The 14,883-nt window shown below is 39.2% G+C and overlaps 2 protein-coding genes across 5 annotated transcripts in view; one reads left to right on the plus strand and one right to left on the minus strand.

Moving 5' to 3' along the window:
• HNRNPD (heterogeneous nuclear ribonucleoprotein D) overlaps window positions 1-12,173 on the minus strand; it is a 16,751-nt gene extending 4,578 nt beyond the window's left edge. For 2 of the 3 annotated variants that reach the window (XM_054688361.1, XM_054688360.1), the window contains exons 1-3: window positions 11,614-12,173; window positions 1,065-1,233; window positions 339-500 (exon numbers count right to left, since the gene is read on the minus strand). In XM_054688361.1, the coding sequence (XP_054544336.1) occupies window positions 339-500; window positions 1,065-1,233; window positions 11,614-11,849 (567 nt within the window). In that variant the 5' untranslated portion in view covers window positions 11,850-12,173. Of the gene's footprint in view, window positions 1-338; window positions 501-1,064; window positions 1,234-9,694; window positions 9,752-11,613 lie in introns of all 3 variants that reach the window. The other variant, XM_037530594.2, reaches the window with a different exon arrangement.
• LOC119261337 (uncharacterized) overlaps window positions 1-14,883 on the plus strand; it is a 90,135-nt gene that overhangs the window by 56,528 nt on the left and 18,724 nt on the right. Inside the window, exon 8 of one of the 2 annotated variants that reach the window (XR_008549358.1) lies at window positions 10,976-11,182. The exons of the other annotated variant lie outside the window; for it this stretch is intronic. The gene's annotated coding sequence lies outside the window, so the exon portion shown is untranslated. Of the gene's footprint in view, window positions 1-10,975; window positions 11,183-14,883 lie in introns of those variants that run through there. 2 annotated transcript variants of the gene reach the window in all.

Below are 14,883 nucleotides of genomic sequence, written 5' to 3' on the forward strand. Positions count from 1 at the left end.
CCAGCTCTGGTGAATTCTCTCACCCTCCCTCACTTCTGACTGTACCCAGTGTTTATCTAAATAAATAAATAAAACTTAAAAAAAAAAGTGTCTCATCTTTTGTGTATCTTGTGGGCCTAGCAATATATGCAAATAGTAATTACTCAATAAAGGAGAAAAAATGTAATCATCTAACCTTTAGAAGTCTAATAAGCTATTTACAGTATTATTTCAAAATAAATCACATAATCTGTCCAAACTTTAAGACAATTTTTAAAAAACTCAAGTGAACCACCTCTACTGTGACAATTACATTCAACACCAAATGACAAAAACTGAGTCAAAATATTATCACATACCTCACCAAAACCACCAAAGTACTCCCTTATTTTCTCTTCAGGTGTATCTGGAGAAAGGCCACCAACAAAAATTTTTTTAACAGGTTCTTTTGTTTTCATGGCTTTGGCCCTTTTAGGATCAATCACCTTCCCATTCAATTTATGTTCTTTTTGATCCATGACCTAAGGAAATTCAAGTTTTTCATTTTAAAAATGTTTACCTTAAGTTCAGAGAGTATTAACTTACTTAAAAATTACAAATACAGCTAATGCCAATCATGTTGAATAACTCATGACTCAAATGTCAAAATGTGATGTCAAATATGACAATATACACCAGTGTTTAAATCTAAAGGTAAGAATGAAGGAGGCCCTCACAAGTTTAATCAAATAAGAAAATGTTAGCAAAATAAACAGAATTTTTAGACTTCCCCCTAGCCCAAGACTAAAATGATACGCAAAAGTTTTTTGCCTAATAAATTTCAGTTTGTTCACATAAGAACTTGTCAGAACACTCTTTTAGTTAGATGTCTTAAGTCTCGGGAGTTTAAAATTTCAATTTAGTAGAGCCTGTCACAAAAAGTAAACAAGTCTTGAATCTGACTCTCCCCCATCATTAAATATACAAGCACAAAGCTGTCATTCCTTTTTTCTAATTGCAAAAGGAGAAATAGCAAATAAAGATCAAATAATTGTAGTCAACCATCCATGTATTTTATATTAACTGAACAGAACACAACACACTACCTTATCTACACTCTCCGACTCTTTAAATAGCACAAAGCCAAAACCCCTTGATCGCCCTGTGATAGGATCTAACTTCAGAGTGCAGTCTACAACTTCACCAAATTTGGAGAAGTAGTCCTTCAGATCTTTCTTTGTAGTGTCCCAGCTAAGGCCTCCTATAAACATTTTCCTGTAAAGACAAAAAGCAGTATTAAAATGCTAAATTTTTTTAAATATCAAACTTTGCCTTATATATCACCCATATCAACAAAATTTCTTTACCAAACTGCACCAATTTACTGGGCAGTATTATTAAATGTCATTCTTCCTATAAAATCACATTTCAGTAAGACCCTATTTCCAGTTTTGGAAACCTCTGCTTATTAATGCTGCACTGCATAATTACAAAATAGTAAGCAAGCAGCAAATTAAGTCAATTAGATCAGTGTTGCCTCCCCAAAGTAAAAATACATTCAGTCTTCCCTCAATTACAAATTAAATATCAGACAGCAAAATAAATAATTTTTATTTCAAATTTATCTTCCAAATCTGCATTAAATTTTAAAAAGGCTATCGCAGTCCCCAATGATCAAGGTAAATAGTATGTATGTTGTAGTTCCTCTCTACATTTTCTTACAAAAACCTCAACATATAAAATGGAAAATTCTAACAAGGTGCAAAACCAGTTTTTGGATGTGCTATGAGTCCTTTAAAAAAAAAAAAGGAAATCATGAATCATGTAAACAACTTAGTGAACACAAAAGAATTACCCATTGAATCACAACCCACTAATCTAAATGACTTAGTTACAGTAGAACCTCAGTTAACCAGCAATAAAACATTTAAACTTTTAAAATATTAGAAGTGACAGGTGGTAAGTGGAAACCACCAAGGCACTGTAAAATCAAAATACTAAATCCCCCCCCCAAAATTAAAGTGAAATCTTTAGTAAAAGAAAGGCCATAAAGCTCAGATACAGCAACTTTTACTCTTTTTATCTTTCCTTTTCATCATCTCCTCCTCCCCTGCAGCAGTCAACATTTACCACCTACCCTTTACAAAGACAAGACTGGCTATTTTTATTTTAAGGGTAAACTGTCAGAATTTGTTATGAGGGTTAAAAATTTCACCATGGGAGTAAAATCATTCTTGTTTAAAAATTTCTCAAATTTTGTAATTGGGGTAGTTTGGGGATACAGTGAATTCCAGCTCTGGAAAGAAAATAAAGCATGAAATATCTCCATCTTGTGGACATTTAGGGTATTACCACTAAGGTCAAGTCTTGCAAAGAGGCCGATTTTGTCCCTAGAATAAGCTCTTCCTCCTCTTGCTTTTCTCTAAAGATGCCAGATTAACTGAGGTGTTACTGATTTTACTATTTAACCACAATTTGTTTTTACTTCTACTGCTATATTTGACTTTCGATGCAAAAGGTATTTAAGGTATTTTACTTTAGATATATACTGTGATTCCCAATCAGGTAAGTTTTCAACCTATACATATATTCTAGAACTGGACCATTAATTTAATGTTCAGGCCTTCCTCTATCTTTTTATATTCTGTAATCAAATGAATATAACCAAAACATCCATAGCATCATCATATAGGCATTTTTTGTATTTGTTGCCAATTCCATGGGGGGGAGGGTCAAAATGTTTTCTCAATTACATTTTCTTTCAAATAACACGTCTAATATTCAACTTTAGTGACAAACACCTTATTTTTTCAACCTAAAAATCTCAGAGCACTTCTTTAATAGATGAAAATTCATTACCAACATTTACCCTCTGTTCTAAGGACACTGGTATCATCTTAGCAAATTCTGTAAGAAGTAACTTCAAGTTGAAATTTAACTATTAAATTACCACTTCTGTAATGATTAGAGATTTTTCAATAATTTAAGTTTGAAATTATTTAAAGCTGAATACAAGATACTCAGACAACTAGTTTTGATTTCCTTTAACCAAGGCAATGTTTATACTGAGTTAAGAGTTAATTTAAACTAAGAAACAAATTTTTATAGCAAGAATGAGGCATGTTCTATTATTCACAAGCCCCAAATGTTTACAACATAGTCAGTTTTCTTAATTAGATAAGCAAACTAATTCACCAACTGACCCAAATGAAGTGTTCTTTATTAAAGAAACCTCCCACCTTTAATGTAGTCTTTAGTACAGAAATTGTTAAACATGCCTATCTTAGAGCTAAAATAGAAGCTATCCTACCTAAACAATCAAATTCCATTTATCCAGAATATTAAAAATTCTGGTCAACTGTAATCTATATATTCCAAAAAATGATCACTATTTCTCAAAAATTAGACCAAAATACACAGTAAAACTATAGCTGTCTAGCCCCTTTTAGGAATGTGCTAATATTCCACCTGCCCTAAAGCACTGACTGTATTCCCTAACCTCTCCAAGTGTTTTTTCAGTTGCAGTTATTAGGAATAAATTTTTTTTTCTACAGTACACCAAACTTCTGCTTTTCTTACTCAAATATGGTGATCATGATTTCATACTCTATGGGTGAATTAAAATATGCTACTGTACCATGCCCATAGGGTCTTCCAAAATTAGTGTTATTTCTCAATACACAAATGCATCTGATTTCCTAAATATATTAGAACTTCTAGTTTTCACTTTTTGTCTTCCCCATACTCCCCACCTTTCATTCTGTAAGGTAGGTACCCAGAGCTCAAATGTTTAATTTTATATAAACAGTCTCAGAGCAATGGCCCATGTGGCTCTTCTTTGAAACAAATGCCTAACACTTTGGCAGTCTCAAGGTGTTTTTTCGTCTAATAAGAAATGTTGTAACACAACTGAAAATCAGACAGGTGAATATACTAAACAGAACTGTACCAAATCCATACTATCTTTACTAAATGGAACATTATTAACACCATCCAAACTATTCAGTAGGCAAACCAAGATACAATGGCTTAGTACAGTTAAAAAAAAAAGTCTGTTATTTTAATTCTGGATAAATGGGAATTTATTTAGCCTCTCTAGAACACCAGCATTCTTACATGCTCCCCCCTCAAATTTTAAGAGGGTGTAAAATACCAATTTAAATTTTCTATGTTTTATATTACTGTATCTTGCTTAAATAAGCACAATACCTATTGTCCGTCCAGATTACCTCTGCTGCCTTGAATACAAACTGTCAAGTTGCTGTCACTCCTGCAGAGATGTGCAAACACTTTACAATGAAGTAGAGACAGAACTTCAGAAAAATCCTAAGTAGCCAAGTTAAAACGAAGTGACAAGTAGCAACCAAAGTGGGTGCCTACTGCTACAATACAAGTTTAATATTTATATCTTTAGTTGTAAGTGAATCAATAATCCCAATTCAAATGTAGGACACTTCACCTACAGTATTATATATTAGCAAAATTCAATTTAGTACCCCTACCTATGTTATTTAGCACCCAAAGGCTATACAGCATTCAATTTAACACTCAACAATAATGCCTCACACTTTACAGATACTGACATTATACCCTCTGTTAAGTGCAGGACACAGTCATACAACTCAGTGAGCATCACTATCCAAATGCTGTGTGGTTTGTCATATGAGAATTTTGGCTGCTTCGTGGGAAGTTCTCTTTCAGATAAAGTAAACTTAGAGGCACCTAGTCAAATTGCCTGGGTTTAAACCCCATATCCATCATTTAACTGAACAACCCTAAGGGGAAAAAATTCCAAGATTGTTTCCACAGTTCTAAAAAAGAGAACTTAAGAGTCTACCCACATAGGTGTAGTGAGGAATAAACCAGAAAATCCATTTAAATGGCACAGAACATAGTCTGATGCATCCTAAATGCTCAAAAAAATTTAGTGTACAATCTAAATAGATTTAATAAAGCAACTTTTCTTACATTTTTCTTGATGGTTTAATTTTTTACTAAAGCTCATGCCTACATGAATTTCCCAACATTAAGGAAGAAAAGGGTGAGTTTTATATAAATGGACCCTAAGTTTTATGTAAACGGACCCTTAGATTATTTTCAGTGCTCCAGATTTAACTCAAAAAGTTTTAAATGCTCCATGTAAAAAATACACTAGGTATTGTCTAAAACGCCTAAAAATATAGTTTGTAAAATCATCTTGATGGCTTGTCTGTATTTATGTAAAATAGTAGTTTTACGAAGAATTTGAAAATAAGGCAATACATATGGAGCAGTATTAAGCAGTAAAAAATGTTTGCGATTTAGTTGTTATTCACATCAAAAAACCTTATTTTCTGTACTACTAAAATCAGTAGGGTTAACCTTCCAGAGGTAACTCTGTACTTTCCCTAACAAGTCTTTAATGTGAAACACCTTACTCAAAGTATGATTTTTGACGATCGTTATTACTCTTCCTCCCAGTCTGGGAAAAGGGACCCAAAAAAGGAGTCTTTTTAACTTTCAAAGACTTCCTACCAACTTATGGTTTTTCATACGTGGTTTCATAACAAGTTCTGACAGTTTAAAAACACAAGACAATGTCAATCGGATGTACATTTCAAGAATGTAACTGGCCAATCACTGTCACCTTTTAGAGGAATGTTAAATCCAGCACTGATCTTTATTTAAATAAATCTTCTGTATTAGCACTGCAATCATTCCTTCAAAACTCTAAAATGATAATGTATAGTGAAATCTCATCAGCACACAAAAAAATGAGTATTTTTCTTTTCAAATTGCGTTTTTAAGTCACCATTAGCTATAATGGGAGAGGGCTTTACCTTTTTTTCTAATTAGGCACTATCACATGGTATGGTATTAATTTTAAAATGTATAAAAATACATTTAAAAATAACGACAAACTTTTAACAACTATAAAACAATTAGTCCCTTTGATTAAATCTCCTTACTCCATACTTTAAAAATGAGTCTAAAACAAATTTATTTCAAAATAAATTGTCAATTTCAAAATAAATTGTCAAATCAGCTTTATATGATAACCGTCACCTATAAAGGTGAAGGAGTGGGATTTTCTTAACCTAGGGGTTAAGGTTCTGGTTAACTGAGATTACACCTTCACAATTCTTTTAATTTTTATCCATTGGAAATCAATTTAGAGATCACTAAACTCAAAGATTTTCACTTTTGTTGAAAATTTTTATGATCTTGCATGCTTTAAAATCACATTTTTTAATAGCATATGGGGGAAATTTTAAGATTCACTTCATGACAGTCTTAGTTGCTTTTTGAGTCAATCTGCTAGGAGTTTTGCCTCCTCCTCATGAGAGTAAAGTGTATGGCTGGGGGGATTTCCTACTTTTGGGTTTTGTGGTAGTCTGAAATCTAAATAAGGAGACATGATCCAACACTTAATACTAACACTTCATTGGCCAACACTGTCAGTAATATGAGTCTCCTCACCCCACCCCCAGTCTTAAATGTCTACCTCCAATGTACAATGTAATACTCCAGAAACTAAAACATGCTTACCTTTACTCCACAGGAGTAAATCACTGGCAGTATCAACTATTAGGGCACCCGGAAAATACACACAAGCTATAAAAACAGGCTATGTAGTCAATCTTCCTGTGGCGAGCTTTGTTTCCAATACATAAGAGCAGCAAACCAAGTAACAAACGCGTTGTATTACCTGAGACCACACTGTTGAAAGTGAAGTAACAGAAACAGATCCCACGCTTTTAGCATTCAGTTCAGTGCCCTAGCTACTTAAAATTGTGAAGGAAAACTAAAGTCAAAACTTTGACTAACACAGGTCATGTTTCACTCCATTTGAGAATCTGCATTCAGAAAGTGTAGTTTTAAGTAGAATAGAAAAAGTTGTTATTCTATTCTTTTTTAAAATGCTCAAGCATTTTATCACTTAAAGGCAACTAGTCATCCTTCACACTGGTCATAAAGTCACACCCCTAAATAGATTCAAAACTTTATATTTGGGCAGCCTTCCAAGGGACAGAACATTCAGGCAACATTAAAGATACATAGTAAATATACACTTACTTTATAAAAGGGGCTAGAAGGGGTTTAAGGCAAGTATACTTATCTCAAAATAATAATACTGAACAATTTCAGTAATATTCTCCAATTCCAAACCTAAAAAGTCACAGTGCCAAATAAGAATTTGAAATGAAAAGAATTTAACCCATCCCTTATTATGTTCATTTTATCAAGATTCGGGGGTATCAATTTCTGCAATTTTATATTTTGTCAAAGCTTCCAAAGTATAAAATTCAGACCTACAGGACTCCGGGTCACAACTTCATAGTAATGCAACTTTATGAATCAAGGCCAGTAAATTTGCCATGAGATTGTTCTAAGAATCGTTTACAAAGCAAACAGTGTTCAGGGTACCCCAGAAACACTAGGGTATAAATTATAATCTCAAATACTGAAAACATTCACAGGCCCATTCCTTAAAAATTAGAAACTCAACAGGAGTCAGCCTATATAGAGAATTCACAAAATTCCAAAATAAGCACACTTGGGTTTACATACTAATGATTACAGGGCCAGAGCTAATAATGGTTACTAAAGAAATACTGCTCTACTTTGCTGAAAACTGAATGGTACTATTTTGCCTCCTGCCCAATCCAATGCAGGAAAGTCAATATACCTACTTTGTAAAATTGCCTGAAAGGTAACACAATACTCTAGTTTTCCCCTAATGATATTTTTTTTACATGTCTACCTCCACCTCCACATGGCATGTATATTTTGCCACACTAAGTAATGCTAAAGGAGAACACTACTCTTCTAACCAGAAGAATTCTAGCACTGCAGAGAACATAATCCCACCCAAAAATGGGGAATTCCAGTACAACTGCTTATAAAGTTGTAAAGATTAAAATGAGATTAACCCAGGAAGGCTTTTACTATGGAAATAAGTAATTATTTTAAAGGCCTATAATACACTTTGAAAACATTGACTAGCAGTATTAACAGGCATGCCCCGTCCCAGAAATAGCTTTTCATTCTTATATCTAATGTTAGAAAAATATTTAAGTCTGTAACAGATTTTTAAAAATATTTTATAAGACTAGTAACTTCTCCAGTTAAAGTTATTTCTTTAAAATGCACACAAGAATGTGATTCACATATTAAATGATTTTTATTTTATTTTTTGGATTATGAAACTACTGTCCAACATCCCTCAAACTGAGGAGGAATTAACAGATGGGGGGAAGGGGGCAAGAACATAGACACAAAAAGATTAAAGGTCTTAAGGTTCTTTTCTTCAAAAAGAAAAATCTGTAACAGATGAGACTGGATGACTGGACAATTTCTAGAAATGAAATATTAAAACTTCAAAAAATTAGTAGACTTGTTAAATTTTTTAACTTCAGTGAACTTCAGTAAAATTCTCTTTTCAGTGGAAAACTGATCATGTGCTAAAACACTAACTATAAATATTTTCCTGCCCGTTTTTCCTAAGAGGTCTCTCAAACTCATTACATTATAGGATTGAGTAGCAGGACAGAAATAATTCTTGAGTCTGAACAGTAACCTTCAGAGCCTACACTTATTGTTCTTTCAAATTACTGAAAATAAGCGTATACATAAGACATGAAATATTCAATGACACAAAGAAAAGTAGTTATACTTTAATCTTAGTTTGCCACTAGATAGGTGGCAGTGAAATCAAACTATCACAATGCCAAAGAAGACTCATCTTCAAAAGCATTTTATTCTGTATGTCAAACTCTGAACCTGTTTTGTTACTCCCTCTTTCCTATTTTTTCTAATCTGCTTACTGTCCAATATAGAACAGGATAGGTTTCAGTGAACGAGTATATAATAAAACTTGTATGTTATTCCAACCAGGCTCTTAAAACATAACATGGAAAACATAACTTAGTTCATGCCAACATAAGTCACCCATCTGCAAATTACTGACCCTCCAAAACTACAACAGTGGTGAATACAAACGCCTAAAAAACTCAAAAAATCATCCTAAGGCAGAAATATTGACATTTAGGGAAAGAGAAAGATAAAAAGAACAATACTCAACCTACCAGTCTTCCAAAGAGGAGTCATGCAATTGTAAATACATGTCAACCAATTATAATTAACATTCCAATCAAATCACACTGAAATTTGAAAATCTGATAAGAGCTGTAGTGGAAGGTCAGACACATCAGCTCTCTGAATAACACACATCCAATTCTTATCAGTTATATTTACAAATATGGCTGATTATAAAGAACACACTTTTTTACATAATACATATACACAACACTAAAAATTGTTTTACTCTAGACATCTACAGATTCCATTATAACATGCAAGACATTTTAAACACGCAAGATTTTGTATTAAGTAACCATCACATTTAGCATTAATCTCAGAAATCCAAAATATTTGTCTTAACAAAAACCAAATTTGAATTTACAGAACTATTTTTCTTGCCCAGATATATAAAACTATCATTACTGCTATATTAAGCTTTAATTGGCCAAACCACAATTACATGCATTATCACAGACCAAAAACCATATAATGGCATCAATTTTGCCCAAAGATCACAGGCAATGCCTAAGCTTTTATATCCCAGGTACAAGATATCCTATTGTGCTAATGTCTAGAATTCCCTGGGGATCAATGGGCAACTAACCAACACAACCTCTGCATGTTATGACTACTGAAACCTTTATAATACAGAAATAAAATTTAAAAGTTTTACCATTCTTCCCGCTGTGCCGTCGCTGCTTCAGTGTGTCGTGGGGAGGAGTTTGAATGGCTAGGGAATTAACAACCGGTACAGCAACCAATCAAAATTCTAGTTTTAGTTTTTCCACATTGTTAGGGTTAAAAACTTTAATTCATTTACACTTCAGTTCAACAGATAATTACAAAGGCAGCTGCTTTGTGAATTGAAAAATCAGAATAGGTAAGTCGGCCCCAAACAACAAAGTTATACCATTAATCATTTTGGTGCCTCTGTCCAAAGAACAGAATTCAGAAAACAAAAACCAAAATGTTAATGGCTAATGTTTCCAAATAGTTAGCATTCATTGGTAAAATTAAGCTCTACATAATTCAAGATTAGTTCTGCTTAATTAAAAAAAGCTACTTTCCCATCCCACCTCCACTATCCCAAAACCAGCAACACAGCCTGACAAGTGTCTGCCTGGGCTGAGACTGTTAAATCCTATTTACAAAGTGCTCCTCTCCCCACCCCCACCCCCACTCTTGTGCTGTTTCCCAATAAAGTAAAATTTTTCTAAAACTGGGTTAAACCGACATTTTACTTTTACCTTCCACCAACAGCTTTCGCCTTGTTTTGGGGGGGAGGGGAAGGAAGGACGGGGAAGACGGACAGACATCTCACACACCCATTACAAAAGGGAATGTAAATTTTAACCTAAGGTCAATTATCACTAACGGGAATAAGAAAACCCAACCAAGAACCCCGATTTAGTCCCTCCTGCTAACTCCTTTATTATGCTCCGGCTCCCAAATGCTGCGTTCTAATACACTAAATGCAGCTTTTAGTATAATTCACTTATTCCAAATGTAAGAAGCAACTTAGTACTTAAAAACCTGCAAAAAAAAATTTATGCCATAGCACAATACAGGATTTGTTCATTTTATGAAAAAAGGTTGGTAGGCTTAAGTGGGTAAGAGCGGGAAGGAGAAGTCAAGAGAGACCAAAACAGGTTCCTGGGCAGGGGGAATGGGGGGGTAGGTGAAGACTACCAAACAAATGGATATTGCACAGAAAAAGTAAGTGAAGAGTACAATCTGCGGGAAGAGTCGGGGAACCCAAAAGCTAAGGGCGCGAAAAGGGTGCGCGGTTAGAATAACTGGGCGGGTGGGGGAAGGGCCGTCTGGGGCCAGAGGTGGAACAGCCCCGGTGAAGCACAGGCCTCGCCAACAGGGAACTTAACGAATCCTTGCGGAGCAAAACCAAGGTACAAACACGCTACTGGGAAAATTTCACCAGGCCCAATTTGTTCCGTAGACTGAAAAGTTGGGCCTACAGAAGCAAACCGTGCGACAGTATGCAGGAGAGAAAACGAAGAGATCGAAGCCAAACTTACTCAAAACACCAAAAATTAAAAAAACATTCAGCCTGAAGCCGAGGCGGGAGAGGCCTAGGTAGTCAACCTACACGTACCCCAAAGACTCGCATCGTATCGGAATGCCAGAGCGCTAAGCACCAAATAAACCTTAGTTACCCAGGCATAAAAGCTTTTGTGTCTGTTTGCGTTTTTTCCTACACCTAAGTCTTCTAAAAAAGGGGAACGAGGGCGCAGCGGGGAAAGAAAAAGGGTACCCCCGGACAGGCGGGAAAAAATCCTGGCGGCTAAGTCGGTGGGAGGAGACCCAAGGCGAGGGAGGGAAGGAGGGCGGGCCGGGGAGTAGCATGGTGACGGCTAAAGGTGGAAACGTGTGTGATGGGGGAGGGGGCGAAAAGCAGGCAAGGGGGGAAGGAAACGAAGGCCCCGGGGATCCCCAACGTAGAGAACAGAACAGCGCGGGAGGCGGCATGGGGGCCGGGCGGGCGGGCGGTGAGCGGGAACGAGGCCTAATGGCGGGGATGTAGAGGGGGAGGGGGGACTACTTGGGCCTGACTATCGCGGGCAGCCCCTTACTCACCCTTCGTCCTCCTCGTTCTTACTGGCATCGATCTTCGCCCCCTCCGACTCAGCGCTGCCCCCTTCGGTGCCTCCAGCCGCGGTTCCGCCCCCGGTCCCGGCTCCGCTTCCCGCCGCCGCCGCTGCCCCCTGCGCCGCCGCCACCATGGCTCCCTCCTGCTCACCCGCCGAGCCGCCTACCGCCGCCGTTGCCGCCGCCGCCGCCGCCCCGTCCCCGCCGAACTGCTCCTCCGACATAGTGCTACTGCCTCCGCCGCCGCCGCCGAGACTACACCCGCTGCTGCCGCGAACCGAAACTAGCAGCAAAGTAATCCCCGCCGCTGCCGCGCGCCCGCTCTACCGCGCGAAGCACACAAGGCAGAGAAGGCGCGCGCGGCTGCAAAGGCTCCTGCGCCTCTCCCTGGCCTGCCCCCCTCGCCTCCTATTCTCGCGCGGCGCGCACTCCCGCTCTCTCCCGCTGCACTAAAAAAGAATAAGGAGCAGCGGCGGCCGCTCTTGCCTCCTCCTCGCTTTAATGGCGCCGCCGCGGACCACCTAAAATGGCCGACGGAAGAACGGCGCGTCCCGGTCACGTGACACGAGAGCGCGCCCTTTGCGCCTCCCCCGCCCTCTCTACTGCTAGTTTTTTTTCCTCTTCTTCCTCGGTCCCGCCCTCTCGCTCCCATTTATACCTTCCTCTCACGCGCCGCGCCGCACAGCGAGGGGCCTTTAAAAGGAACCGGAAATGGCGTTCGATAAGAGGGCCGCGCGGGGACCATCGAGAACAAGGAACGCTGTTTCGAAGAGGCGGCTAGAGGGGCCTCTTCCTCTGCCCCCGCCCTTCCCGAGGGTTCCCGGAGCCGGCTCGCCCACCTACCCCACCCCCACCGCCCAGCGGCGGGCGAGAGCCGCGGCTCGGGACGGGGACGCGGTAGCACCTGCGGGAAGACGACTGTGCCTTGGGCGCCGGCTGTCGGGTCGCGGGGGTCACTCCCGCACCCCGTTTGGTCCTACGACGGCCCAGCCTGAGAAAGAAGGCGGCCCCGAGGGGTGAACCCCGTGCCTCCGCTCTGTCCGCCGCGGCGCCGGGGATGCCTGGCTCGGCGTGCGCGGAGGAGGCGCCGCGGCGGACGGCGCGCGTGCACGGGCTGCCGCAGCTCCGCCGCCCGCGCCCGGGTGACATTGAGCTTTCCCCGGCCGCCGCCGCCGTGCGCGCCGACTGCGGGCGGGCGGCCGGGGCCGCTGGCTGGTCAGGCCTCTTTCTAAGATTTGCCTTCAAGTACGATTTTTGCTAGCCTGCTTCTCCAGAAATTTTTCGTCAAAAGGAGGAGGTAACTTGTATGTTGAGAAGAGCAGGGGTCGTTTTGTTTGCTTGCTTTTTTTGAGGATCCTACAACCTACCACGCTTCTTTGAAAACACACTGAGTGAAGAAGTGCAGTGGCTCAACCAAGAGTTCGTTTAATTTAATGTTTTATAGTCCTGGAAATAAGTAGAATATATAAATGCTTATAGGATCGTCGTTACGAGGATTCTGACTTTGTTGTGGTTTGGGTTTTTTTTTTAAACACCGCTAGGCGTTTCATTCAGGATAACAGCAAAGTTCTTTAATAGGCCAATTAGGAATCCCAACTACCTTGGCTGGAAACTGGATTATTCGGACTTTGGGATTTGCAACTTCCTTCAGTACATCTAGGAGGAAATATATTGGGTATTTTTCTAGTCGACACATAATTATTTGTCTCTTTAACGTGTGTCCTGGCACTGGGGAAACAAAGACAAGAGCGAAATATAGTCTAAAACTCCGAAAAGTTTGTTTTCCAATTTGTGGTTAGTGAATTGATTTCACTGGGCACTATCCAAAAAGCTCAACGGGTGATTAAAAATACCTTTAGGTACTAATCAAGGTAGCAGAACTTGCATTACAGAAAAATTAAGAATCAAGACAATAGGTCAAATTCGAACATCTTAAAAATTTAACCTTACCAAAGTCCTATATGCCAGAAAGGTATATTTTAGGTCAAGTGATGGTGACTTCAGGTATTTATCTCCGTTTGCCAAGAAGGTCCAGGAGAAAGTGGATATTGTGCTCAAACCAAATATTTCAGTTTAGAGGCAACTAAGGAGATCACCTAAAGAGAGATGTCTTGAATCTTTTCTGTCTTCAAAGGAGGATTCTTTTGAGATCTTAACATTTAACATTAGACATGTGCACTTCTTAGTTATAGACTTTCCCAGAAATGTTCAATTTAACTTAACTCACATATGGTCCAGTAGCTGCTGGACAACTTGGAATTTACATTTTAAAAATTCCAGAAACCCTGTGAATGATTTTGAAGTTAACAATGAGTATGTATGATGCCACTCACTCACTCACTCATATTCCTATGTGTTGCGGTTGAAATCTCTGCATCCTATACTCCTATATATATATATATATATTTTAAGATTTATTTATACAAGCACTGGATATAGTCAGAAGCGAGGGAGGGTGAGAGAATTCACCAGAGCCAGAGCGGGGAGCAGAGCAGGCAGAAGGACCGAAGTACACTGCTGAGGGGAGCAGCGGGCTGCAGGAGAGGTCTGCGCGCCATGTGGGACCCTCCTCCGGTGGCCGGGGAGCAGCCGGAAATCGAACCGGCGCCGCAGAGGTCGCGGGCAGCTTCACAGCCCAGCGCTCAACCGCTGCGCCACCGGGGAGGCCCCTATGCACCTATATCTACTCTTAAAACTCACCTAACTTCGATCCCCGGCCCCGGAGAGGGTCCCACGTGACGCGCAGACCTCTCCTGCCGCCCGCTGCTCACCTCAGCAGTGTATTTACTCAGTCTGCCTGTTGGCTCCCTACTCTGGCTCTAGTAAATTCTCTCACTCTCCTGCTCTTCTGACTGTACCCAGTGCTTGTATAAATAAATAATTCTTTAAAAAAAAAAAAAAAAACCTCACTTCAACCCTAGTTCTTATATGCCTCATCTACCTAGTCTCTTATTCTTATCTTCTATAGTATTACCATAGTACAAAACCCCAACCAAATGACACTAGGTGGTTCTGTGGAGCCCCCCAAATGCCCTGATGCATCGTCAATCATTCATTTTCAGCCTTTTATTCTATACTAGACCATGAGTTCTTGCAAGCAGAGATAATAGATTCTGTGTATCCTAACTCCCATACACACATAGACATGCAGTACTTGCATGTTGAATTACTGTATAACAAGAAAGTAATTAGATATTTCCAGTTTGCTAGGTTTGGAGTCTTTGGGGCAAACTTGGTGTGCCTCCATGGACTTAAAAG

Source organism: Talpa occidentalis, unplaced genomic scaffold (assembly GCF_014898055.3).
Source record: "Talpa occidentalis isolate TD23 unplaced genomic scaffold, MPIMG_talOcc4v2.1 talOcc4.6, whole genome shotgun sequence".
In the NCBI taxonomy this organism is placed as follows: domain Eukaryota; kingdom Metazoa; phylum Chordata; class Mammalia; order Eulipotyphla; family Talpidae; genus Talpa; species Talpa occidentalis.